The sequence below is a fragment of the Amphiprion ocellaris genome, chromosome 11 (assembly GCF_022539595.1).
Source record: "Amphiprion ocellaris isolate individual 3 ecotype Okinawa chromosome 11, ASM2253959v1, whole genome shotgun sequence".
NCBI classification, from domain to species: Eukaryota; Metazoa; Chordata; class Actinopteri; family Pomacentridae; genus Amphiprion; species Amphiprion ocellaris.
The window spans coordinates 36,782,563-36,810,480 of record NC_072776.1 but is presented as its reverse complement, the minus strand read 5'-3'; the positions used below and the strand labels follow the sequence as shown (position 1 = coordinate 36,810,480).

The 27,918-nt window shown below is 46.7% G+C and overlaps 1 protein-coding gene across 2 annotated transcripts in view; it reads right to left on the bottom strand.

Annotated features, from left to right (window-relative positions):
- The window catches only part of ttn.2 (titin, tandem duplicate 2), a 257,670-nt gene that overhangs the window by 2,306 nt on the left and 227,446 nt on the right, over positions 1 to 27,918 (bottom strand). For both annotated transcript variants that reach the window (XM_055015033.1, XM_055015034.1), the window contains 28 exons: positions 25,739 to 27,505; positions 24,751 to 25,044; positions 24,361 to 24,648; positions 23,966 to 24,265; positions 22,951 to 23,285; positions 20,409 to 22,140; positions 19,738 to 20,040; positions 19,235 to 19,546; positions 18,860 to 19,150; positions 18,435 to 18,734; positions 17,275 to 17,416; positions 17,015 to 17,178; positions 16,605 to 16,907; positions 15,383 to 15,664; positions 14,644 to 15,237; positions 14,256 to 14,546; positions 13,839 to 14,138; positions 11,945 to 12,247; positions 11,504 to 11,806; positions 9,258 to 9,526; positions 8,818 to 9,133; positions 8,390 to 8,695; positions 7,964 to 8,263; positions 7,264 to 7,839; positions 6,849 to 7,154; positions 6,356 to 6,738; positions 6,035 to 6,245; positions 80 to 5,905 (listed from right to left, as the gene is read on the bottom strand). In XM_055015033.1, the coding sequence (XP_054871008.1) occupies positions 80 to 5,905; positions 6,035 to 6,245; positions 6,356 to 6,738; positions 6,849 to 7,154; positions 7,264 to 7,839; positions 7,964 to 8,263; positions 8,390 to 8,695; positions 8,818 to 9,133; positions 9,258 to 9,526; positions 11,504 to 11,806; positions 11,945 to 12,247; positions 13,839 to 14,138; positions 14,256 to 14,546; positions 14,644 to 15,237; positions 15,383 to 15,664; positions 16,605 to 16,907; positions 17,015 to 17,178; positions 17,275 to 17,416; positions 18,435 to 18,734; positions 18,860 to 19,150; positions 19,235 to 19,546; positions 19,738 to 20,040; positions 20,409 to 22,140; positions 22,951 to 23,285; positions 23,966 to 24,265; positions 24,361 to 24,648; positions 24,751 to 25,044; positions 25,739 to 27,505 (17,097 nt within the window). The remainder of the gene's footprint in view (positions 1 to 79; positions 5,906 to 6,034; positions 6,246 to 6,355; positions 6,739 to 6,848; positions 7,155 to 7,263; positions 7,840 to 7,963; positions 8,264 to 8,389; positions 8,696 to 8,817; positions 9,134 to 9,257; positions 9,527 to 11,503; positions 11,807 to 11,944; positions 12,248 to 13,838; positions 14,139 to 14,255; positions 14,547 to 14,643; positions 15,238 to 15,382; positions 15,665 to 16,604; positions 16,908 to 17,014; positions 17,179 to 17,274; positions 17,417 to 18,434; positions 18,735 to 18,859; positions 19,151 to 19,234; positions 19,547 to 19,737; positions 20,041 to 20,408; positions 22,141 to 22,950; positions 23,286 to 23,965; positions 24,266 to 24,360; positions 24,649 to 24,750; positions 25,045 to 25,738; positions 27,506 to 27,918) is intronic.

Below are 27,918 nucleotides of genomic sequence, written 5' to 3'. Positions count from 1 at the left end.
CAAATCTTCATAATGACGTCTGAATTAAGGGTATTTCACAATTAGTTTTCTCTAACATGCAGCTGATCACATTGCTTACCTTTAAGTGCCACTTGCTGCTCACAGTAGGCTGTAATCTTCTTACGTATGGACTGAAACACCTGTCCAGTAAAGGAAAAGGATGATTTAGACACGCCTCCATCTGATGTCATTTCACAGGTGTACTCTCCCTGGTCGCTGTCTGCCAGGTCGTGGATCAGAAGGCTGCAGGAGCCCTCAGAGTAGTGCATCTCAAAGCGGCTGCTCTGTGAAAGCCTCCTCCCACTGACGTACCACACCACCTCTCCGACGTTGCTCTCGCACATACAGGACATCCTGACAGAGCCTTCGTAGGCTTCAGCTGTCAGCTGACTCAGGACCTTGGGAGGTTTCGGTGTTGGGGATTTGATGGTGGGTGGAGACACAACCCTCTTGGGAGACATAATGGGAGGGGGAGACTTCACCCTGGGAGGTGATTTGATTCCCTCAGGTTCAGGGGACTTGAGGGCCCTCGGTGACTTGATGCCGGATGGTTCTGGGGACTTGATGCCTTTTAGTGTTTTGGCTCCAGCAGGTTCTGGGGACTTTACACCACGTGGTGACTTAACTCCTGCTGCAGGTTCTGGAGATTTGACACCCCGAGGAGATTTAATGTCCTCAGGTTCCGGTGACTTCACATTCCCTGGTGACTTGACTCTGGGTTCAGGAGACTTTACACCACCACGCGGTGACTTAACTCCCTCAGGTTCTGGAGATTTGACACTTTGAGCTGGTGAGATGGACTTTAAGCCTGATGCTGGAGAGGGGGCAGATGGTTCAGGTGATTTCATGCTCCGAGGAGATTTAATTCCTTCTGGTTCAGGAGACTTCATGCTCGGTGTTGGTGACTTTACACTTGGAGCAGGAGATGATACACTGGGTTCAGGAGACTTCACACTTGGTGTTGGTGACTTCACACTCGGTGTTGGTGACTTTACACTTGGAGCAGATGTTACACTGGGTTCAGGAGATTTGATGCTGGGCTCAGGCAACTTTAAACTGGGAATGGGAGAAGTTATGGAGGGAGCAGGTGATGTGGCAGAAGGCTCGGGTGACTTTACGCTAGGAGTGGGTGACTTCAGAGATGTCTCAACAGATTTCACAGGTTCTTTGGGAACTGGTCTGTGGATAGTCAAAGTGAAGTGAGCCTCCTGTCTGTCTGCTGAGTTCTCCACAACTACAGTGTACCTGCCCTCATCGGAGGTTGTCACAGAGGAGATCTCCAGGCTAGATTTGTACTGAGTTGTGGTGACCTGGATGCGGTTAGAGGAGACAATGGTTTGACTCTCATGCATCCATGTTACAGTGGGTGCTGGCTCTCCATCAATATCACAGAAGAATCTGGCAGCCTCTCCTTCTGCGACTGTGACTGACTGAGGCTTGGTGAGGATTCTGGCAGAAAGAGAAGGTTTCACCTTGTGAACCGAAACTTCCTCGGCAGCAGCAGAAGAAGATTTCATTTTAGCTTCAGATGCGGTCTGTTTTCCAGTCAGAGAAAACTTGTCTGAAGAGTAGGAGGAGCCAGATGACAGGTATTCAGTGGAGGCATATTTGATAGAGGAGTCATACCTCTCAGCAGAGGAGTACCTCTCAGTAGAGGCACCGTATCTTTCATGTGTTACAACCTCATGTGTCTCGGTTAGCTTGGACTTGCTCTCCTCCACCTCCAAGTAAGTCTTTGAAGCATAGCCAGCTTTGAAGTGGGTTGTGTGATAGTGGTCAATGCGAGTGACTTCAGGGACATAAGCTTTGGGAGCTTCCTCATCCCTGCGGCGGGAAGAGAAGGTGGTGTAGCCAACCCCTGACACTTCCAGGGTGGCGTAGTCTGATGCCTCGCCCTTAGAGTTGGAGCACACACAGCGATATGTGCCACTGTCCTCCTCCTGGCAGTCCAGAATAGTGATGGTCAGAACACCACTCATGTTGGTGAAGACGTATTTGTCGCTGCTATCAGAGATTGCATCAGCATTGTGAAACCATGTGACCTCGGCCTCTGGCTTAGCTTGGATATTTAGGGTAAACTTGGTGTCCTGGCCAATTGGGATGCGATGAGAGCGCATTCTGACAGTCACACGAGGAGTGTGATCCAGGCTGAATGGAGTCTGACTAACGACCTGATACTTCCTCTCAGATTTAAGGGCAGCCTTTCTAGCCTCATAGCGGGACATGATGTCAAACCGGGCAGACCGCTCGAATCTTGAGGAGGAGCGGGATGATCTCTCAACTGACCTGATGGGGCTGGGTGAACGGGGCCGGGTTCTCTCTGGGGTGGGGGAACGTCTTTCCACAACTGCTCCTTCTGCCTCCACAGAAGGCCTAGCTCTCGATGGCCTGATCAGCTCTGAGACTGGACGCATCAGCTCAATATAAGTTGGCGACAGCGACCTTCTCCTCCTCATGAACTGAGAAATAGTGCGTTTCTTCTTTGTCTCTGCAACCTCGACAGCCTCATGCCTAACTTCCTGCCTTCTCTCCTCATGTTCCACCAGACGCCGATCAGTGCGAACAGGGCTGCCGGCAGGAGAAGCAGAGAAGCCAAGTTCCAGTTCATCCTCAAGTGTCATCTTCTCCTCCTCTGTTCTCCTCATCGACAGGTAGTCATCCACTGGCAGCAGCAGCTCCTCATCACAGAGGTCTCCCAGAGATCTCCTCCTGGATCGGAAAGAGACCTCAGATTCAGGAGAGGGTGAGCGGCGTGCAGGTCTGACTGTCTCCAGATCATCCAGAGTGAGTTTTGTTATACGCCACCTCGGCCTGTATTGGTCAGTTATTCTGGGGAGGGGCATGACGTAGAACTGCTCCCATCTGGACAGACGAATACGCCTCTGTCTCTTTTGTACGATTCTCTCCATCCTCTCTGGAACCTCATACTGATCTCTCAGCTTCCGGTACCACTTCATGTCAGACAGTGGCATAAACTGTTTGATGCCTTTGTCCTCATCCAGAACTCTGGGATCATGAACCACAGGCTGAGGGATCTCATAGGGCATGAAGATCCTCCTCTCCTCCTCAAGCTTCTTGGTGTCTGACTTCTCCTCTGTGATATCAAACTCTCCTTCGACATTCTTCGTGCTCACCGCAGGTTTGTACATCTCTGCAGCAAATTTGAGAGCTTCCTGAGCTGTGGGATTTAGTGGTACAAGCTCCTCAGTGGCAACAATTTGCTGAGCCATTTTGTTGGTCTTTTCGATTTGTTTCTGTATGTGTCTGTTTTTCTCTTCCTCACTCTTATATTCCCTCCTGGTGTAGGTCATACGGTCCACCTTCAGTGTGGCCTGGCAGTTTGCAGAGCCAGCAGAGTTGGTTGCAGTAACTTTGTACACACCAGAATCCTCGAGCAGAGTCTCTCTAACGTGAAGCACATGATAATCAACGTCTTCCTGTATGACGACGACCTTGGGGCCAAACTGTAGTGGATGACCATCCTTTTCCCATTTCAGGGTGGGAACTGGGATTCCTGAGACTCTGAGTTCAAAGCGTATGCTGTGTCCTTCAGTACACTCAACATTCGCCAGCAGGCGTTTGAACATGGGCCTCATAGTTTCCTCCATCACAGGATGAGGAGTCACAGTGAGACGGGCTTTGCAGCTGTCTTCTCCAAATTTGTTGTGGGCCATGACAGTGTATTCAGCATCATCAGTCACATCGACATTGTGGATCAGGAGCTGGTACAGACCCTTATCAGTGGTGAACGTGTACTTGCTGTCATCATCACCTGCCTTGATCCTTTCTCCATTCTTGAGCCACGTCACGTAAGGCTCTGGGTGCACGGTGATAGTAACACCAAAGCGCACGTCTTCGCCGATGAAGGCAGTGCGATTGTACAGTGGAAGAGTGAACTCTGGTGGTCTCTGCAGGAGTTTCGTCTTGTTGACTCTCCTCCTTAGTTTCTTGATGGAGCGACTGAGGTAGTGTTCTCTGATGCTCCTCACTGTGTCAACGAAGAGCTCTCCATAAACACTGTCCTCTCCATCATCACTCACCACTTTGCATCTGTATACACCATCATCACTCTTTTCAATGTCTTTTACGTAGATGCTGGCAAAACCATTGCTGTAAGTAATTTCATACTTGGGGCTTGAGTGCAGCTGACAGTTACCAAAGTACCACGACACCTGTGTGCTCTTGTCATAGTTGACGACGCTACAAGTAAATCTGACATGCCCGCCTTCCTCAGCTGAGCCATGCATTACAGGACCAGCACGCAGACCATGGTACTCACTTCCAATCTTCACTTTACCTACAGCCAATCCTCTCTGGTTCCTAAAGGCACCGCCATATGCCACACGAGCTGCTGATACAATGGTATCAATCCTCTTCACTAGACCCTGATAGTACCGTCTGTGTCTTAGTGTCCTGATGACCTTGTTGCTGACATGCTCAATCTTCATCTTTAACCATGGGTGCTCCAGAGCTTCATGCGCTGTCATACGGAGCTTCCGGTCCTTCACCAGAAGTCTGTCCACAAAGTCCATAGCCTCCAGGCTGATGTCCTTAAATGCTTCACTGTCAAAGATGTACTCACAGTTGGAGATGTTCTCAATCACCTTTGTTGTGGACTCTGATGCAAATGGATTGAGGCCACTGAGCAAAACGTATGCCATAACACCAACAGACCACATGTCAGTGGCTGTTGTGACCAAGTCATGGCGATGGACCTCAGGGGCACAGTACTCTGGAGCTGAGAACAGCATTCTGATGTTCTCTCCTGGCACCAGCAGTCGGGCCTGGCCCATTTCAATGATCTTTACATTGGTGCTTCTCCTGGTGGTGTAGACAATGTTGTCTGGGCGGATATCGAAGTGGCCAAAGTTGTGGCTGTGCAGGAACTTGAGAGCAGAGCATACCTGTCTCAGGTAACAAACAATCTCCTGCTCTGTCAGCTCAAAGTTGCTGGTGCCAAGACGCTCGAAGATGTCTACTCCAGAGATAAATTCACATATCAGGATGATCTCTTCCATACTTTCAAAGTATTCATGCAGATAGATGAGGTTCTTGTGTCTTGCTACATTGAGGGCCTCAATTTCCCTGAGAACTAACTCACGATCAGTTCCTTTGACCTTGATGAATTTGGCCATAAAGGTCTTCTTTGAAGCAATTTCCACGCAGCGGTGGACCACTCCAAACTGACAGCGAGAAAGCTCCTCAGAGATGATGTACTTGGAGGACAGCTCTTTGACCTTATAGAACAGCGCCTCCTCCTTGGTGATCTCCCTGGCTTCATCCACTTCCTCATCATAGTTCCTAATGACAGACTTGTCTTCCTTTGTGGTGATGGGGTCGGTTGGGTTAGAGGGAGGGCTTAGGCCAAACTGATTTTCTGCAATAACACGGAACTGGTATTTCGTTTTTCCAAATATGTTGATAATGGTCATGCTGCAGTCAGTGGTTTGTCCAGCACGGATCCACCTGTCAGCAGTGGTGGGACACTTCTCCACGATGTAGCTGACAATGTCACTTCCACCATCATTGGCAGGGGGCTCCCAGGTCAGGGTGATGGAATCCCGTGCAATGTCACTGACCGCCAGTCCCTTTGGAGCATCGGGAATGTCAGCCACGCTCACCTCAATGGTTTGCTTGTCCATTCCAAATCTGTTCTTTGCAGTAATGATGTAGTAGCCAGTATCCCTTCTCTGAACTCCCTTTTGGAAGACGAGGGAGGTAAAGGACCTGGTAGTAATGACTTGATGATAAGGAGAGTTGGAGAGGATCTCCTGACCCTTCTGCCAAGTGATTGCTGGCTCAGGCTTGCCAGAGATGGGGATCTTGATGGTGATGTGATCACCACGAACAGCATGGACTGCTCCCATTCCCTGGAGCTCTTTAGGCAGGTGAATCTTCGCAGGAACTGGAATGAAAATTACAAACATTAGATTTTTGAGAAAATACCAACATTTCTTTATACGAATATCACCCAATGAATTCTAGGAGAGATGAAAAAAAAAAAAAACTTCCAATTCCAAAATGATATCTTTACCTTCCACCTCCAGATTGGCAGTTGTAGAGATGGATCCAGAGGAATTGGTTGCTCTGACTTGGTAGACTGAGACATCGTTCTCATCAGTGGCAGTAATGACCAGCTGATAGTAGCCTCCCTTGAACTCTTGTGCTTTGATCTTGGTTCCATCTGCCAGGATCTCCTTTCCACTGCGGTACCATTTCACCACAGGCTTTGGATGGCCCACCACCTGTTCACAGATAAAATAAATAGTTTAGTTGTTGATGTATTTATACCTTCAGTGATCAGCACAGCCTGTGAGTTCTTGACAGCATATGCAGTGTAGTTTTTAAAAAGTACCTTTGTGACAAAGGTGGCATTGGCATGATATTTGATGGTCATGTCTCTGATCTCCTCCCTGAATGCAGGAGCACGAGGAGACTGGTCGGACTTGGGGATGATGGGTGCAGAGATCTCGCTCCAGTCACTCTCACCACCCATGTTCTCACATTTGACGCGGAACTCATACTCAAAGCCCTCGATCAAGCCAGTGACTTCATAACTGGTCTCCACAATCTTCTTGGTGGTTACAGACATCCACTTGTTCTGCTTCTTCTCACGTTTCTCCAGGTAGTAGTTGGTGATCTTAGCTCCTCCATCGCTGCTTGGAGGCTTCCAGCAGACAACACATGAGTCCTTGGTGGAGCTCATGATGAAGGGCTGCTGTGGGATGCCAGGTTTTTCTGGGAAGCAAACAGGAGGTGCTATTGCAGTGCTCTTATTTCTGTCTCAATGTCTTTAATGTCTTTTTGTCAGAAGACAAAACTGGAGAACAAAATACAACTGGACTTACCGAATGGACTTTTGATGATAACCACTGATGGGATTTCCAGAGGTTCACTGACTCCATACTGATTCTGGGCAGAGACTCTGAAGTAATAGCCGGCATTCTCTGTCAGGTTTGGCACGCGGCAGGTGGTGCCAGAGACAGAAGAGGACACCAGGTGCCATGTTTCGCCTTCTTTCGCCTCACGTTTCTCCACAATATAGTTGGTGATCACAGACCCTCCATCGTCCTTGGGAACCTTCCAGCTGATTACAACTGAGCTCTTAAGTAGAGCTTCAACAACCATGGGTCCATCAGGGATGCATGGTTTGTCTGGAAAAAATAACAAATACAAAATGAGTATCAACTCTTTCAGTTGAATACTAAAGATTTTATTAAGGTTTTTAATGGAAGGTTATGTTTTATTCTTCTCTGCGTTTACCTTGGATTTCAACACGTAGCACAGTGTCAATTGTTCCAAAAACGTTGCTGAATTGCACCTTGTAGCGACCAGCATTGGTCTTTCTCTGGACATTCCTCACCACCAGGTGGGTGTAGCTTTCGGTGTGCTCAATAATCACATTCTCTGATGGATTCAGAGGCTTTTTGCCGTAGAACCACATGATCTGGGGGATGGGACGACCAATGTAGACAACATGGAGGCGGAGGCTGGTGCCAGCCCCAGCATAATATTTCTCCTTTAGGGGGAAGCCAGGATGTAACTGAGGCGGCGCCTGCAAGCGCAGTTTGCCACTGGTCTCAATCTCTCCGGCCTCGTTGATGGCCCGGCAGGTGTACAGACCCTCATCTTCCTGCTCGTCTGTCAGGATGCTGAGGGAGTGGTTACGGCCATCTGAGCTCATCTTGTACTTGCGGCTCTGGATCAGTTCCTTACCATATCGGTACCACTTGATCTCAGGCAGAGGTCTACCAATGATACCACAGGTGAGAGTGCCGGACTCACCAAGCTTGGTTGTTACATCTTGGATCTCTTCCTTCAAAGCTGGAGCCTCACCGACTGCAGAAAAACAAGTTGGATTTAAAGATACGTTAACTATTCTTTTGCAGTAATATATCTGAAAGAAAATTCATCAAGGCTCTTTGATGTAATTTTGTTAGACAATATCTAGACAGAAGCTCACCACTCAGCTTTGTCTTAATGCCCATGGGGGTGCGACGAGGTCGGCTAAGTCCAGTCTCGTTCTCAGCAAAGATTCTGAACTCGTACTCGGTAGCCTCCATCAAGCCGCCCATGGTGAACTGACGATCCTTGGAGCGCTCCTTATTGCATTTCTTCCAAGCGCTCTCTCCAGCCTGCCTGAATTCGATCCAGTAACCCAGGATCTCCTTGCCTCCATCATGCTCAGGCCTGAGCCAGTGGATGGTGATGCAGTCTTTAGTGATAGAGATGATGTCGATTTCTCCTGGTTGACTGGGTTTGTCTATTGAGATACAGATGTAAAATCAGGTCTGTGTCCTTCAAGTTGAACTTTAATCTTGTCTAAAATTTCTCTGGTGCTCAGTTTTATTAGTCTGTGCACAAATAGCACTGTGTGATGTTAACTCACCAAATGGATCTTTGCAGACCACAGACTCTGAAGCAGGACCAGGTTCACTCTGCCCAATATCATTCTGAGCCACCACTCGGAACATGTACTCTGCATCGGGGATGAGACCGGTGACATTGTACATGGTGGTAGTGATGTGGGTCTTGTTGTGGCGGACCCACTTCTCGGTTGACACCTCTTTCCTTTCCACATAGTATCCTGTGACACGAGAGCCTCCATCATCCCTGGGTCGGGCCCAGGACAGAGATATTGTGGTCTTGGTGACATCCATGATCTCTGGTGGGTTGCTGGGAGGTTCAGGTGGGCCTGTAGCAAAGTATGTTGTCAGTGAAATCAATACTTACTACTTTAAATGTGTCAATTTCAGAAACTCCACACAAAAAATTTACTTAAATTCTAACCCTACTCTGAAAAGTATTAGTACTCACACAGTGGTGTCTTTGGCATGACTGACTCATCAGATTTGAGGGATCTGCTGACACCAAACTGGTTCTCTGCGGAAACCTTGAAGTGGTACTCCACATTCTCCTTCAAGCCCTTTACCACCAGAGAGTTTTCGGTGACCCTGGCATCCACCGTATACCAGGCGGCCTTGGGCACCTCCCGTCTTTCCACAATGTATCCCAGGATGTCAGAGCCACCGTCATCTGATGGTGGCCTCCAGCTGACCCGGACTGATCTAGCCTGAATGTCATCAAACTCCAGAGGACCTTCTGGGGCATCAGGGCGACCAATCACCTTCACCTGGAGGGGAAGTTATACAGTAGATTAAGTTACAACCTGAGGTACTTCTGTAAGGCTGATACTGAAGGACATTCTATTTCGCTGTATTTGTGTTTGAACTGAATCCACTAGAGGTAGTGCTTACCTTGATGTACACAGCCTTCCTGCCACATTTGTTCTCCAGCACCAAGTCGTAGGTACCGGTGTCGTCCTTGTGTGCCTCTTTGATGACCAGCTCAGTGATGTCATCATGGGCTGCAATCATGGCACGATGGGAGATGTCACAACCATCCTTTGTCCACTTGCATGTCGGAATGGGTTTGCCCTTAATTGGTACAGATAGATGGATGACTCCGCCCTGCCGCACCACATAGCCCTCCTCATATTTGCGATCGAGCTCATATTCGGGATAATCTGAAGAAGACACAAAGAGACTGAGGTAAAAGACAAAAATCAGAAAGATGCACTATACACTACCAGTCCGAAGTTTCAGCACACCTTCTCATTTAATGGTTGTTCTTTATGTTCATGATGATTTACATTGTAGATTCTCACTGAAGACATCAGAACTATGAATGAACACATATGGAATTATGTGGTAAACAAAAAGTGTCAAATCAAACAAAACATGTTTTATATTTTTAGATTTTTTCAAAATAGCCACCCTTTGCTTTGATTCCTGCTTTGAACACTCTTGGCATTCTCTGGATGAACTTCATGAGGTAGTCACCTGAAATGGTTTTCACTTCACAGGTGTGCCTTGTCAAGGTTCATTTGTGGAATTTCTTGCCTTCTTAAATGAGTTGGAACCATCAGTTGTGTTGTGTAGAAGTGAGGGTGGTCCACAGTTGACAGCCCTATTTGACAACTGTTAGAATCCATACTATGTCCAGAACCAATCAGCTAAGTAAAGGGAAATGACAGTCCATCATTACTTTAAGAACTGACAGCCAGCCAGCATGGAAAACGTTAAAAACTTGAATGCGTCCCCAAGTCCAGTCTCGAAAACCATCCAGCGCTATGACCAAACTGGCTCCCATGAGGACCGCCCCAAGAAAGGAAGACCAAGAGTTTCCTCTGCTGCTGAGGCTGGAGACTTGGATGAACTTCTCCGAGTCTCCAGCCTCAGAAATGGCAAGTTAACAGCAGCTCAGATTAGTCCAGATAAATGCCACCCAGAGTTCTAGTAGCAGACACATCTCTGCATCAGCTGTTCAGAGGAGACTGAACCAATCAGGCCTTTATGGTCCAATAGCTGCTCAGAAACCACTACTAAGGAAAAGCAACCATCAGCAGAGATTAGTTTGGACCCAGAAACACCAGGAATGGACATTAGACCAGTGGAGATCTGGGCTTTGGTCCAAATCTGAGATCACTGGTTCCACCCGCCGTGTCTTTGTGAGACCAGAAAAGGTGAAGGGATGGTCTCTTCATGCATGGTTCCCACCGTGAAGCATGGAGGAGGAGGTGTGATGGTCACTGTTGGGGATTTATTCCAAACTGAAGGAACCCTGAACCAGCATGGCTACTACAGCATCCTGCAGCAACATGACATCCCATCCGGTTTGGTTTAGTTGGACCATCATTTATTCTCCAACAGGACAATGACCCCAAACACACTTCCAGGCCCAAACACACTTCCAGGCTGTGGAAGGACTATCTGACCAAGAAGGAGATGATGGAGATGACCTGGCCTCCACAGTCACCTGATCTAAACCCAATCCAGATGTTTGGGATGAGATGGACCGCAAAGTGAAGGCAAAAGGACCAACAAGTGCTCAGCATCTCTGGAAGTCCTTCAAGACTTAAAGTGGGGCGCTGTGGCACAGTGGGTAGAGTGGCCGTCTTGTAACCGGAGGGTTGCCGGTTCAATCCTGGCCTGGAGAGCTCATGTCGAGGTGTCCCTGAGCGTTACACCGAACCCCTAACTGCTCCTGCTGGGTCATGGTTAGCGCCGTGTGTGTGAATGGGTGAATGTGATGTATAATGTAAAGCGCTTTGGGTATCGTTTCAAGTATAGTAAAGCGCTATATAAATACAAACCATTTACCAAGACTGTTGGAGAACCATTTCAGGTTCTACCTCATGAAGCTCATCCAGAGAATAACAAGAGTGTTCAAAGCAGTAATCAAAGCAAAGAATCTAAAATATAAAACATATTTTGACTCATTTCACACTTTTTTGTTTACTCCATAATCAAATAATTACCCATAATTCCAGATGTGTTCATTCATAGTTTTGATTCCTTCAGTGAGAATCTACAATGTAAATAGTCATGAAAACAAAGAACAACCATTAAATGAGAAGGCGTGTCCAAATCTTTGACTGGTAGTGTATATGTGACATCTAAATTGTACCAGATTTGAAATTTATTCAAATATGTTCTCTTACCCAGCATCTCCTGGACTTTAACCACTCTAGGAATCTCAGCTGGCTCTCCAGAACCACCAGCGTTGCAGGCGATGACCCTGAACTTGTACTCGGCACCCTGGGGCATGTGCATAAGGGTGTACTCGCACATCTTGGTGGGCGTAGTGTTGCACAGTGTCCATTCTATCTGGTCCACCTTCTGCATCTCGATCAGGTAACCAGTAATAACAGAACCACCCTCCTCTTCAGGTGGTAGCCAGGCCAAAGAGACTGAAGTCCTGGTGGTGTCAGTGACTCTGGGCTGAAGTGGTGGACCTGGGGGTTCTGTTCAACAATACAGAGACTTGGTAAACATAATGACTCTACACTGGTGTGGTCTGTTGAGTGAACGTAAATGGATGGTAGTGTTTTTGTGAATTAAGCTTGTTGAATGTCATTACAATAGATATATGCATCACGTACCGATGGGGTCCATGGCAACAGTGATGGTGGAGCTCTCGCTAGGTTTGCTGGCTCCTCTGGAGTTGATGGCAGTGACACGGTGTTCATACTCAAGGCCCTCGATCAGTCCAGAGGAACGGTACCGGGTCATGGTGACAGGATTCTTGTTGATCCTAAGCCATCTGTCAGAACGGGCCTCTTTACGCTCAATAATGTAGCCAGCAATGGTGGAGCCACCATTGTCCTCGGGTGGATGCCAGGTCAGGGTCATGCCCTCATGGGTGATATCAAGCACTTCTGGCATGCTTGGAGGTCCAGGGATGGCTGCACAAAAAAAGGATTACAGATGAGGAAAAAAAAGGAGACAGTCGAACAGAATGGAACTGCCTAATAATTACTTGGATGAATATTTATTTAACCCTTTAAGCGCCAAAGTCGCAATATTGCGACAAGCAACATTGCTGAACATAACAAGCTATAGCTGCAAATATGGTGCCTCATATAGTTACTACTTTACACCAGGAGATGGCGGACATCTGGAACTTCAATCTGAGCATCATTTGTGGGCGTGTTTTCATTCAAAGTTTTGGAGATTATAGAAGGTATAGAGTTTATAGGTTTGAAAACCGCCTCCCGGTTGAGGAGACGAGAGTCGCAGTCGGAGCGCAGCAGAGCGCAAGACAGGACGAGAAAACTCACCATTCTGAGAGGTTTGTTCACTGTTGACAAAGTACTTCGTCAAGTAATGGCTGACTCAGATTCTGAAGAGGGATATTCACCCTCTGATGAAGATGTTCAGTCGTCCAGTGAGACAGAAAGTGACGCTGCGTCTGTGCGTAACGGCAGCGAGTCTGTGCGCCATGACAGTCCACAAGCAGCACATACTGGAGCCGATGCTTTGCTTCACCGTGTCTGGGGTGGCAGGAGGGGACGTGGTGGGTGTAGCAGGGGTGGCAGGAGGGGACATGGTGGGTGTAGCGGGGGTGGTCAAAACACCGCTAATGGTGAGGTGGGTAGCGGGAATGCAAAAAAACCTGGAAATAGCGGCAGATGTGGGAGAAAATGCACTGATAATAGCGGCGGAGGCCGCAGTGGCGTTCACGGCCCCGTCGTAAATGACGATGATGATGGCTGGGTTTGCTTGAGAGATGAGGAACAGTGTCACAAGTGGATCAGACATTTAGATGAGCCTGTTGGGTATCGTAGAGAAAGGAATCTGACAAATTCTGAGCCAAGCAATGCCATCTTGATTGATAAACATCTGTAAAAGTTATGTAATCCATATGTCCGCCGCCTGGTGACGTCATAATATGCAAATTAGATGAGTGAACTTACTCCCATCACAAACTTTGGGTCATACTGATGATTTTACTCATTTACAGCATGCCTTTATCTCTAATCATTTTCAAGTTACAACCTTTTGAAAAAGTGATATCAAAACTGAATATTTCATTGAAAAAACTGTGGCGCCTAAAGGGTTAATTTTGCAGCAATAGTTCTTATAACAATAAAAAATTCTTAAAGTATAAATTTATTATTTGGAAGATGAAAAGCATCAAGGATGTAAACACAGAGGAAAAGCAACAGTTGTCGGGCTAGGTGGTTGGATTACTCCATGGTAATATAGCTAATTAGGTATTTCTCAAATGGCGTTACATATTATTTATATAACACAAATTTAGGCTTACTTTTAAAATGTTACTGCACCATAATATTAGTTATTGTTAAGGTGAATTTAAATACATGGGAACTTTTTGATCTAAGAATCATTGTATCCTGAGTCCCTAAAAGACTGCCAAGATATTCTCAGTGTTTATCAGCCTGTTTATTAATGGTTACTATTATTTGAGGGCCATTTCCAAAAAGAAAGTCTGGAAAAAAAGATTAAAAATAGCCAAGACAAAAGAGAACTCACTCTTGGCACTCTTGCACTCGACCACCTCGGACTGCAGGAAGCTGCCAACGCCAAAACGATTCATAGCAGCAACACGGAACACATACTCGGTTCCCTCAGAGAGCCTGGTGAACTTGAAGCAGGGTCTAGTCACAGACTCTGAAACTGTACTCCAGCCTGGCCGGTGAGCATCACGCTGCTCAACTACATAGCCGCTGACGTTGGCACCACCATCCTTCTCTGGAGGTTCCCAGCTAACTGTCACTGACACACCGTCAACCTCCTCAATCTTCATGGGGCCAACTGGGATGCCAGGTTTGTCTAGACATACACAATAAGGCAGCTCATCAGAATCTTTGAAAATCTTGAAGTTTACTTCATGCAGGTAAGACCTTACCTGCATTGATCAGTTCAATGTAGCTAGAAAAGTCTACTTACCAAGGATGATGACCTTGATAACCTCGGTTGCTATGCCAATGGCGTTCTTCACCTCCAGTGTGTAGTCTCCTGTGTCATTGATGGTGGTCTCGCGAATGACAAGGTGGGTGTATTTGCCATTGCTATCAATCTTAATGCGGTCTAGGCTGTCCTTTAGCTTGACCCCGCCAAAGAACCAGGAGCAGACAGGCTGTGGTTTAGCCTTGATGGGGATGTTGAGGTCGATGGGCTTGCCACGGTGCACATGAACGATCTTCTGAGGAATGCTAGTCATGTCAATCTTGGGCATCACTGGAACATACATGAGAGATGTTTATTATACTTGAGCACTTTCTATGCAGCTTCTCTGAGTTTAGTGATGGTGTAATGATTTGTTTTGATGGCTTACCTTTGATCTCCTGGATTACAACGGGAGTGATGATGTCCATGGGTTCACTGGCTCCCCTGCTGTTGGTGGCTCGAATTCTGAACAGGTACTGGTCATTCTCTGTCAAAGACTGAATAGCGTGCTGTGACACTGAGGCCTTGACTGTTGCCACAGTGCTCCATCTGTCCGAACCCACCTTGGAGGCCTCGATGATGTAGCCAGTCAGCCTGCTGCCGCCGTCATGTAGCGGCTTCTCCCAGTGCAGAGACACAGAGGATTTGGTAACATCAACAATCTGTAGGTCCACAGGCACTGACGGCACTTCACACACCAGAACCGCCTCAGTTGTCTCGCAAGGCTCGCCGACACCGTAGATGTTCTCTGGCAGCACTCTGAAAAAGTAGTGCATGCCTTCTTCCAGACCAGTGACCCTGAACAGGGTCTTCCTGCACTCAGTGGTGACGGTCTTGTATGACTTCATGTTTGCATCACGCTTCTCTACAATGTAGTTGCTTACATGAGCACCACCGTCGATGCTCGGGACATCCCAGGTGATCACAACAGATTCTTTGGTGTAGTCCTTCACTTTCACTGAACCTGGAGGCCCAGGGGTGTCTGAGAAGAGAAATTAGTATCGAAAGTGAAGATCTGGGAATACATTAACAGACCTCTTCAGAAGGAACTAAATCTACAAATTTTGATAACTGTGCCTTTTTATACATATAGCCCTAAATTCATATATTTATCTGAATAGGCATACCGTAGACTTTAACCAGAATGGTGGCAACTTTCTTGCCAGACGGGTTCTCTGCCTCTAAGATGTATTTTCCAGAGTCGTAGCGATCAACCTTCTCCACAATCAAAGAGGTGTAGCTGTCGGTGGTCTCAATGTAGCCACGGGTCTGCAGCTCCACACCTGTCTTCCTCCAGGCCATGACTGGTGTTGGCCGGCCGGTAACGGACACAAACAAGCGCAAGGTACCACCGGCACGCAGACACACTGTTTTCTTCAGGTCGTCGGCAAGCTCCAGGTCGGGCATTTCTAAGTGGATGGAGCATAGCGAGGGGAGACAATGCTGCGATTACGATCCAACAAGCGGGAATGTGGTAAACATCAGAAGCAGAAATATTTACTTCCCATACATACCCATATCCCAAAAATAACTGCACCATTTACTTTTCAAATGACTGAAATACATTTACAACTTAAACTCTATCAGAATGTGGTGATAAATAAACTTATTTCGATTATCTAACCCCAATATGATACTTGGCAAAATATGATAGAAATTCAGAAATGTATTGTGTTATTTGTTTTCGTGTAAAGCAATTTCTCATAATTTTTTTTTTTTTTTTTTCATTTATGTAACTGGAACAACAAAATGGGCACTGCTACATTTAATAAAATGCAGTTGTTAATAATGGAACAATTGGCTTGAGTATTTTTTTAATTGAAAAAGTAAACCCAAACTCAGCTTTTTAATGTGCATATTTAGTTTTTTTTTCTCTTCTAGGACAGTAAACTGAAAACCTTTGAGCTGTACACAAAACATTTCTAATCCTGCACTTTTAAAAACACATTCATTTTATTCACTTTTTTTCTGACATTTTGGAGACAAAACAGCTGATTGGAGTCATCCAGAAGATAATTCTTCAATCAATTAACAGTCAAAAAATAATCAATACTGGATGCCCCCTGTTGTATACAGTCTGTAACACCAGAGCTAATTAGCAGATCTTGTCCTTTTATTGTTTATTTTTTTAATGAAAATTATGGAACTATGCAGACAACATAGAAAGTAAAATACAAAGACAAAAACAAAAACATTTGTTTAAAGAGAGGATGAAAATTATTTTAATAGCTAGCTTACTGTTTTTTCTGGGGAGGACAAAGTTAAACTCTCTGTCTCTGGTAGGTAAATGGTTAGATTGTCTGTCTTCTGCCATAAGTGCACTTATCCTATCATGCTTGTGGAACTCACCAATTCTCTCCAGCGGCTCGACCTCAGCGCTTGGCTCACTGAACTCCCCAGTGCCGTTGCTATTGGTGGCAGCCACCCTGAATCTATACTTCTTATTGGCTGCCAGACCGGCAGCCACATACTCGTTAGTCTTGAGAGCCTTAGCGGTGGCGCGGTACCACTGCTCAGAACCCTCCTCCAGGATTTCTACCATGTAGCCAGAGACGTCTGAGCCACCGTCATACATGGGCCTAGTCCAAGTCATGCTGATGCTGTGCTTGGTAGTGTCTGTGATGCGAGGCATTGATGGAGGAGCTGGGGTATCTGAGAATGACAAGGATACAGATATGTCCTACTTAACTTGGTTCAAACCCCTTTGATGTGTCAGTGCTTGGATGAGGATTGAAAATAAGAATGCATAGACTTCTTACACGTTGGATCCTTGCAGAGGATGTATTGCGAAGCGTCGCTTGGCTGACTGTCTCCAGCAGCGTTGACAGCTGTCACTCTAAACTGGTACTCACTTCCCTCCAGCAGACCTGTGACCTTAAGTCGAGTGTCATAGATGGTGTAAGTCTTATTTACTCGAGTCCACCTGGTCCAAAGAACAAAAGGAGGGACAAAGACGATGAGCATTCTTATTCTTCAGAAAGTGAAAACTAAAATCTATTCCCGTTGAAGCCATTCCAACCTGGTGCTGCTCTTCTCTCGTTTATCCACAATGTAGTTCTTGAGCTCACTGCCTCCATCGCTCTCAGGCTTCAGCCATTCGATGATGACGTGCTCCTTACCCACCGCTGTGGCTTCCGGTGTACCTGGCTGGGATGGGATGGCTGGGGAGGAGAACAGGTCAGAGTCACAAAGATTGTCTGTGTAGTTTCTCATTCATCCAGGTCATGGTTATCCAAAGTTGTTTAAATCAATCCAACTGGACTTTAAGAAGGTTCCTTGAAGACATTTCACCTCTCATCCAAGAGGCTTCTTCAGTTGTGGTGGTGGTTGATGTTGCCTCAGCTTATAACCTCTGTGAGGTGTGGTCAGTGCTATTCACATCCCGATGACCATTGCCAAGGCCCACCTGGCTCCTCAACGATGGTCGTTGGGAGCCAGGGAGTCACAAAGGAGGTCGTTGAAATGCGAGTTTCACAGAGCCCTTGTATGCTAATGGTGGTCGTTAGCATGAGCCACCTCACCAGAGTCATTCCCCAAAACAACTACTCAGCAGACTGACTCAGGTGAGGTGGCTCATGCTAACGACCACCATTAGCATACGAGGGCTCAGTGAAACTCACATTTCAACGACCCCCTTTGTCACTCCCTGGCTCCCAACGACCATCGTTGAGGAGCCAGGTGGGCTTTGGCAATGGTCATCGGGATGTGAATAGCACTGACCACACCTCACAGAGGTTATAAGCTGAGGCAACATCAACCACCACCACAACTGAAGAAGCCTCTTGGATGAGAGGTGAAATGTCTTCAAGGAACCTTCTTAAAGTCCAGTTGGATTGATTTAAACAACTTTGGAGTCTCAAAGATTAATCTCCACACTGTTTTATACTTACAAACATATCCTAATCTAGGAAAAAATGTTTGACGTAAGATATCTAATTTCCAACAATACTGTGATTTGATTTGGGATATAATTTTTAAAAGCCAAGCTTCAGTTCAAAACATATGACGGAACATTCCCACATAGGACACCATCAAAATGACTGTCAGACAAGAAGCTGGACTGAATTCAATATATTCTAAACTACAGGCTTTGTGATTTGCCAGGAGCATTGTTTCAAATTGCAATTTATTAGTTAGTGATTAATTGATTAGTGCAGCAAGTATGACCCCACAGCTTACTGTAAGCATTCCTGGCGATGACTGGATCAGACTCCAAAGGAACTCCGAGTCCGAACTTGTTGACTCCTCTAACTCTGAAGATGTACTCATTGTTTTTAATCAGCCTGGTGCTGACACATGACAGCGTTTTGCACTCCGTCTCCATAATGACCCAGTTGAGGCGGCTGGTCTCACGACGCTCCACAATGTAGTGGGTGACTGAGTCTCCACCATCCTCCAGGGGAATCTTCCAGGACACTGTACACTTCTCCTCTGTCACTCTGCTGATCACGATCTTATCAGCTGGAGATCCAGGAGTGTCTAAAGGACAGAAATCCACAACAAAATGACTTGTTATTCACCGAGGAATCAACAATCAGCCAGGTGAGATGCTCTATCTTGACTTTTCTATAATGTTAAAGCAGTGTAGCTTGTTTGTTGCTTACCTAGGACTTTAACACTGACAACTGCAGTCTTAATTCCGTTGGCATTCTTCACAGTCAGGATGTATCTGCCAGTGTCATATCTGTCGCAGTTCTTGATGACAGCCATAGCTCTGGTCGCAGTGTAGGTCAACGAGTATTTTTCACCAAGCTCCAGAATCTTGTCGCCCTTCGACCAGTATACTGTGGGTTCTGGTTTACCACCCACGGCGCCATCCAGGACAAGGTCGGAGCCAGCGGTGACAGTGACAGTCTCACCTATTAGCTTGCTGTCAAGCTCAGCTTTGGGAGGAGCTGCAGCGATAAGGAGATGATTAGTTTTGCTAAAGATTCTCCCCTCTGAAATGCTAAACTGAAAACAGAAAGTGTTGAACTTACAGTATTCATCCTTGCATGTCACGGGTCCGGTCGACTCTGAAGCCGCGCTGTGGACACCTGCAGCATTCTTGGCAATAACACGGTATTCGTAGGTCTCTCCCTCTCCCAGGTTTGTGACAGTGAAGTAGTTCTCTGTGATCGTGGTGTAATTGCATTTGAGCCAGCGGTTGTCATCCCACTCATCTGTACTGTACACTTTCCTCTCCACCACATAACCGACAATCTTGCTGCCACCATCATTGAATGGCACAGTCCAGCACAGTGACACAGAAGAGCGGCTGATGTCCGTCACCTCAGGTTTACCAGGAGGATCTGAGTAAAGAATGTGAGAAGGTCATCATAAAACTAAATTTAAAGATCCAGCTGTTATTGCTATTAAAAGACTCATGAAAACTTTTCTGAACTGATTCAGTTCATTTGTTTGGTTATTAGGACCTTTGTTGAAAGCATTTTGTTGGTTAGTTTTCAAATGTTTGTAGTTAGGACATGAACGTTTTCCTCACCAACAGGATTGAGCGCCACCACAGGCCTGGAGGCCTCACTGGCTTTGCTGAGTCCGGCAAGGTTCATGGCGTAAACCCTGAACTGGTACTCCAGGCCCTCGATCAGGTTGGACACCTTGTAGTGGCACTCCAGGCAGGGCAGTTTGTTCTCCCTCACCCACAGGATTGTGTTCCTCTCCTTCTTCTCGATCCAGTAGCCTGTCACCTTGCTGCCACCATCAGCATATGGTACATCCCATTTGATGCTAATAGCATTGGCAGACACAGACACGACATCTGGACGGGTTGGAGGACTTGGAGGAACTGTGAAAATAAAGTTTAGGTGAATATATTTTAGTTGTTCAACAACTTGGCTGATTATTTTCTAAATGAATTGATCAGTTGTTTAGTTTCTAAAATGCAACTGTCACTTTGGGTCAATATGTCTAATATCAGCATCTCTGAAAGTCCAACATGATGTTTTAAAATGGCTTGTTTTGTCCACAGCCCAATGATATCCAGTTGTATAGACTGTCATTGATGAGGAGAGAAACCAGGTAATACTCACATTTAAGAAACTGGTGTCAAATGGATGTTTTCAATTAAAGAATTTTAAAACAATCAATCTATTATCAGAAAGGTCAGTGAGCCCTAACAATCAGTTTATTATTGCAGACCCAAACAGAACTTACCAAATGGATGCTCAATAACAACAGGAGCTGACTCTATGGACTTGCTGACTCCAAACTTGTTCTCTGCGCACACTCTGAAAGTGTACTCCATGTATTTGGTAAGATGGGTCACTTTGATAGTGGTTCGCTTCACGCTGGAGTTCACCACTTGCCAGGAAGCAGAACCAGACTCTCGTTTTTCAATAATGTAGTTGCCGATGTCAGTGCCTCCATCATCAGCAGGCTCAGACCAGGACAGGGTGCAGGATTCTGAGGAGACTCCAGAGATTTCCAAGGGACCCGTGGGCGGACTTGGTCGGCCGACGATGACTACGGTCACTGTGAATGTCTTCACACCAGCAGCATTCTCCAGTGTCAGATAGTACTTGCCACTGTCGCTTCTCTTGCTGTCTTTCACCACCAGAGTGGTTCTCTCTTTTGTGGTCTTGATGGAAACTCTGTCTGTCTCCTTCAGCTTCATTTCCTCCAGCTTCCAGGTGACCTTGGGTGCTGGTCTGCCACTGATGGGGATGTCGATGGTGAAGGTGCTGGAGGCCTTGCAGGTGATGAGCTGGTTGGTGATGCTGCTGAGGTCAGCAGTGGGTTCGATGTGAGGCTCCTTAATGACCACAGAGCCGAATGTGCCCTGAGGCTCGCTGATTCCAGCATCATTCTTTGCCTTCACTCTGAAGTCGTACTCTGTGTTCTCAATCAGACCCTCCACAAGCGTCTTTAGGGACTTTGTCTCTCCGCTAACAACCCAGCGATCGGTGCCCTTAGCTCTGAATTCAACAATATAGCCTCTGATGCGGCTGCCTCCATCATGTTCAGGCTTCAGCCATACTAGGGAAGCTGTGGAGTTGGTGGTGTCAACAACGTCCAGTCTCCTAGGTGGAGCTGGTTCTTCGGTGGCAATGATGGGCTCTGTCATCTCATGAGGTTCTCCCTGGCCGTACTGATTAACAGCAATGACTCTGAACAAATATGGCACGCCAATATCCAGGCCAGCTGCCCTGATCATTTGGCGAGTGCACTTGGTGCTGACCTCCTGCCAGGCCAGGCGGCTGGCCTCACGCTTGTCCACTATGTAGTGGTGAATTCGTGATCCGCCATCATTAGTAGGGGCATCCCACATCACTGTCAGGGCTCCGCGAGTAACATCCTTAAAGGTGATGGCTCCTGGAGGTCCAGGAGTGTCCAGCACTTTGACAGTGAATGTGATGGATTTGCGCCCACTGTTGTTCTCCAGGGACAAGGTGTATTTGCCGGCTTCATACCGAGTGCAGCCCTCGATGGTCAGAGTGGAGAATGAATCTGTGGTGTTGACATCAGCCATGACAGGAAGCTCACCGTCTGCCCTGGACCAGGTGGCCAGAGGAGCCGGCTTTCCTCGGAAAGCCACGTGGAGAGTGACAATGCCTCCATTCTTCACAATGTGAGTTTGCTTGAAGTTGGCGTCAATGTCAATTTCAGGAGATGTAAGTCTGTCCAAAGCCTGAACAGGGTTGGGCATCACAGAGGCTTCGCCCTCTCCCGATCCATTTACAGCACTGACCCTGAACTTGTACAGCTCCCCAGGTACCAGACCTTTAGCAGTGTACCTGGTGTGGATACAGATCTGGTTGTTTACTCTGTGCCACTCCTCCAGACTGGCCTTACACATGTCGATATTGTAGCCAATGATTTCCAAGCCACCATCGAAGACTGGCTTGGTCCATTCCAAGGTGATGGAGGATTTGGTGGAGTCAATGACCTGATCAACAAGAAAAGGGCAAAGTTCATACAGTAATTTATAATATGTGTTTTTCTTTGTTTTCTTTTCTGTGCATTCCGATTTTTAGGCCGACTGAGGTCAAACAGCACTTATTTTGCACATGGATCTTCTATAGTAATCATAAGCTTTCCACTGCAGGAATTTAGGGCAGGTGCAATTAGAATCAAACATTTACAGGATTGGTTCCCTAACTGACCCTTTCAGCCATTGTGTTATTGTTGTAGGATCAAACAGCTTTGTCCACAACACCAACTCAAAAAACAGTAGTTACTGGATGTAACTGCAGCTCTATGTAGGTAACCAAACAATGTTTTTTTTACACGTTAGAATATATGGAGAATTTTATGTTATTGATGGTGCTGTTGCATAGGACAGGACTGCCAGACAAGGACATCAAGAGGACAAAAAAGAGGTGCATATTGTCCTCTCTGTGTTTAACCATTCAACAGTGAGACCAGCACGGCAGTTTTTCAGGGCCCCTCAGAAATACCTATCCTGGAGTAGAAACTTTTTTCGCCCCTGAAGGGTTCCACAGGGTGCGTTCATGCTGGAAGATGCACAAAGGTTCAGGTTGTCCTGAAACAGCCTCAGACTTCCTGCAGTGTAAAGCAGCTTAAAATTCATAGAAAATAATTTCCCAGTCACTTATTTTTTAAAAATCCAGAGGTTTGTCATTCTGTTCAGCTTTGTGTTTATTACAAAATGAGAGCAAAAAAATCTGGATGAAAGCTGCTAGACTGACTTGCACATCTGCACTGTAGTATGAAAACAGCATTCCTGAAGGCCTACCTTGATCACAGTGGGAGCACTGGGGGCACTGGTCGGCTCTCTGCATTTAAAGAGCCTGGAGGTGCTACTGGCTGGTCCGACACCAGCGCCATTCTCAGCCATGACGCGGAACTCGTACTCGTTGCCCTCGGTCAGGTTGGTGACACGGTGCCTCAGCTCCGTGATGGGCCTCTTGGAGGAAACCTTCACCCAGCGCAGGCTCTTCTTCTCTCTCCTTTCCAGGATGTAGTGCTTGATCTCGTTGCCTCCATCTGTGCGTGGTCTGGTCCAGCCCAGGGTGATGCTGTCTCCTGTCACATGAGTGGCATCGGGGGTACCAGGGGCATCAGGTACAGCTGCAAGGCAAAGTTGAATACATGTTATAAGAGGAATGATTTGTGGAAGACTGGTGTGCTAACATTTTGGAAATATTCAAAAGGAACAATTAGATTTTTTTTGCACAATGCCTCGGTGGTTAGCACCGTTGCCTTGCAGCTAGAAGGACCCCGGTTCGTATCCTGGCCTTCCTGGGATCTTTCTGCATGGAGTCTCCATGTTCTCCTGTACATGTGTGGATTTTCTCCAGGTTCTCCAGTTTCCTCCCACAGTCCAAAAACATGCTGAGATTAATCTGTGATTCTAAATTGTCCGTAGGTGTGAATGTGAGTGTGATTGTCTCTATGTGTAGCCTTGTGATAGACTGTTGCCTGTCCAGGTGTCCCCCGCCTTCACCCTCAGTCAGCTGGGATAGACTCCAGCCCCCCATGACCCCAATGAGGACTAAGTGGTGTATAGATAATGGATGGATGGATGGATAGATAGTATGTGGAGCCTACATTTTTTCCAGTGTTGGTAACATCTATGGACACTTGAAAGTTGAAGATTTATTCAATTTTTTAAAAAATAATCAAAGAAATTGTATATTTTTCTGGTTTCTGTCATTTTCACTGTCATAAGTGAAAAATGAGTCCACAATGAGGAAAAATGGTGATGGTTTATTGAACATATCAGACAGTAACTGAATGACTTTACTTACTGTACTGCATCTGTGCGATGAAGGGGTCAGAGTCCAGAGGTTTGCCAACACCAAACTTGTTGACAGCAGATACTCTGAACTGGTACTCGTTGCCCTTAATGAGGTTGGTGGCATTGTAGGAGCACGCGTCACACTTGGAGGTGACCAATGCCCAGGAGATCCTGGACGTCTCCCTCTTCTCTACCACGTAGTGGGTGATGGCAGCACAGCCGTCGTTCTCCGGTGGATTCCACCACACAGTGCACTTCTCAGCCGTGATGCCGGTGAAACGGATGGGACCCTCGACAGGTCCGGGAGTGTCTGAAGGTACACAGAGTGTTAAGTTTAAATGAGCGTAAAAGTGAAATTTGATTAACATTTTTGTAATTTTAAGACAACTATCTTTGTTTACAAACCTTGCACTCTGACATTAACATCAGCCTTCTTAGCACCAGAGCTGTTTCTGGCCTCTACAGTGTAGACTCCACGGTGGTTCCTGTCGACATCGCGGATAAACACACTGCTGGTGCCAATGCCGGTGGTAATCTCAATGTCAATCATTGTCCTCTTGTCAATTTCTTTGCCATCTTTGTACCAAACTATCTGGGGGAGTGGACGTCCAGTGATGGTGCAGCTGAGCTTTACATTCTCTCCAGCCCTCAGGGTGAGCACCTGGTCTTTAGCCCATTCAATCTCAGGAGCAACTGAAATGCAACAAATGAATGAGGAATTGGCACAATCAAAGGGACCTGTGAAGTAAAAATCGTATTTAGATTCATCTGTTTTTCATAGATGAAAGTACATACTGCTCTCATCCTTGGTCATGATGTATCCAGAGGAGTTTGATGGTGGACTGACTGTGCCAACAGCATTCCTGGCGATCACTCTGAACTCAAATCTGTCTCCAGCGGACAGACCCGTCACTGTGAACTGGGTCTCACTGATATCAGTGAAGTTGCATCGTAGCCATTTGCCTCTACCTTGGCGCCTCTCTACACTATAGGCAACAATTTTGCTGCCACCATCCCTCTTGGGAATCTCCCATTGCAGGGTGACGGAGTCTCTGGTCACATCGATGCAGACAGGGGTGCCAGGTGGGTCTGATTGAGACAAGAAGGACAATTAATCTATAGTACCTGATAGTCATGTAACATTGACTTAAAAGATTAAACTGATGTCTACTCTAGGCCTGTGCGACAGCAACAACAGTATTATATTACCAGTAATAAATAGACAGACAGACAGACAGACAGACAGATACTTTATTAATCCTGAGGGAAATTGAAGATGCATGCTTCATCACTGGATAATTAACAGTCTATTATTTTCTTTCACCCTCTGACGCTCTTCTGAAGGTTTCCCTGCAAATTCTCTGAGGCATTCTGTGGGTGCTTGTCACCTTTGTGTCTGTCTGCAAACTTCTCTGGTAGAGGCTATGACCTGCTGTGACTAGTGGTCAAGAAACAGGTCAGATGGATTTGACAGAAGCTGCTGCAGGGTCCCCATCCTGTGACATTGGATCCAGACCAGCCACTCTGAACCTTAATGTCAGTACAGTGCTGCAACTTCAACTCGGTGCTCTATGTGTTCGTTCAGATGTTGCTCACCTTCTATACTTAACATGCATCAGGTGAAAATGTAACCTAATGCTATTTTTTAAAAATTCTAAACTGAAATGAAACACTTAGTTGTGATAAATTTGTCAGCTGTATCGCCCAGCCCTATTCCATCTTCCAGAATGAAGTCGGACTATCTCTGTACAACAGAGAGATGCACTACTCTGCATGTACTCACCCACAGGGGAGATGGCGAGGGCATGTTTGCTCTGCTCACTGACAGTGCTGAGTCCAGCATTGTTTTCAGCGTAGACTCTGAAGGAATACTCCAAACCCTCCATGAGACCAATGATCCTGTACTCCCTGTTGGAAATGATGGTAGAGTTCACCTTCTGCCACAAGAGGCTGTTCCTGTCCTTCTTCTCAACATGGTAACCCAAAATTGGGGAACCTCCGTCAAAGCCTGGTGCCTCCCACTTGATGGTCATGCCATCACTGGTAACGTTGTAGGCAACTGGCTTTCCAGGGGGGCCTGGAGGTTTGTACTGGTGCTGGGCAACAATGTCCGAGGAAGTGAGTGGTTCACTGACTCCATATTTGTTCTCAGCTCGGACTCTGAACTGGTACTGAGTTCCCTTCACCAGGTTGGGAATCTTGAAAATCGTCCTGACGACACTGGAGCAAACCATCTTCCAGTTGGCCTGGGAGGTTTCACGTTTCTCCACACTGTAGCACGTGATCTCACCACCTCCGTCTTCCTTTGGCTCATCCCAGGAGATGATGATGCTCTGAGCTTTGATCTCGTCGAAGCGGATGGGACCAACAGGCACTGAGGGGGGTCCCAAAGTGATCACACTGATGTCAAAGTAGTTCTTAACAGCTCTGTTGTCCAGGACCAGGGTGTACTGACCAGCATGCTCCTTCTTGGCTCCCCTGACTGTTACTGCAGTCTTGTTGTCGGTGGTCCTGAAGCGAACCTTTTCACTTTCCTTCAGAGGCAGGTTGTCTTTCAGCCAGCTTATCACAGGTCTCGGTTTACCTTTGAATGGTAGTTCAATGTGGATATTCTGACCAATACGGACAGCAAGCTCTCCATTGGGGTAATCAGTGAGGCTGGCCTCAGGTGGAATGATGAAGTCCACCACTGTGATCGGGCCAATCTGGGAGAAGTCACTGTTGCCTTTCTCATTCTTGGCAAACACTCTGAAGTCCATGACAGCGTTCTCCTGGAGTCCTGTCACCTCACAGGAGCAGCGCTTGCATGTCGCACCCAAAGTCCAGGTAGGATCTTCCTTGGTCCTCTTCTCGATGATGTAGTCACTGATGTGGCTGCCACCGTCATGGTCAGGTCTGGTCCACTGAAGGGTGACGGAGTTCTTTGTGGAGTCCACCATCACCAAGTCTTTAACAGCCCCTGGAGTTTCTGTCGCTCTGACTGGCTCGGTGGTTTCACAGGTGTCACCCACACCGTACTCGTTCTCAGCAGACACACGGAAGAAGAAAGCTATATCCTCCTCCAGGCCTGACACCTTGAAAGTTGTGTTGAGACACTCGGCAGTGATTACCTGGTAAGCCTTCATGGTGGAGCCTTTCTTCTCCACAATATAATTAGTGACAGGGGAGCCGCCATCAATTAATGGAGCTTCCCAGCTGAGAGTCAGTTTTCCTTTTGTCACATTCTTGATCATCAATTTCTGGCAGGTGGATGGACTGTCCAGAACCTTGAGGGAAACTGTGATTATCTTTGGTTCCCCCACACCGTTCTCAATCTCCAGCATGTACTTGCCGCAGTCATCACGGGTGACCTTGGGGATGAGAAGTGTGGTGGCTCTCTCAGTGCTGGTGATGGTGTAGCGGTTGTCACCAGCCATGTTGCGGTCGCCACGACGCCAGGTGACATTTGGAGCAGGGCGTCCCTTCAGAGGGATGAACACTTCCACATCACGGCCAGCTCTGGCTGTATACTGGGTTGTCATGGAAACATCTAAGTCCAAATCAGCCTCCTCTGTTGAACAGAAGTGGAAAACAAATAGGGGAAACAGAGCGATAATATTAAAAATGGTACAATAACTATACACCATCAGAAGAATGTCAGTGTAGATTCTCAGGTGTCTGGGTCATGGTGTTTCTAAATGCTTCAGTGGAAGACTGCTGGACTTCTCTTTTTGGTCCTTTAAGACATTTCACCTTCATCATAGAGGATTCCTCAGTTCCAGCAGATAGACGGTGAGTACCAGGTATTTATTCTCATCCCTAAATCACATGACTCAAGTGTAGTGAAACTGTCTGTAGTGAGATCATAGGACTGCGTTACAAGTAACTGATTAGTGGTGTTGTGGGCCCCTCTTCTTGTCAACACTTATCAGGTACTTATAACACAGTCCTGAGATCTCTCCCCAGATAGTTTCACCATTATTA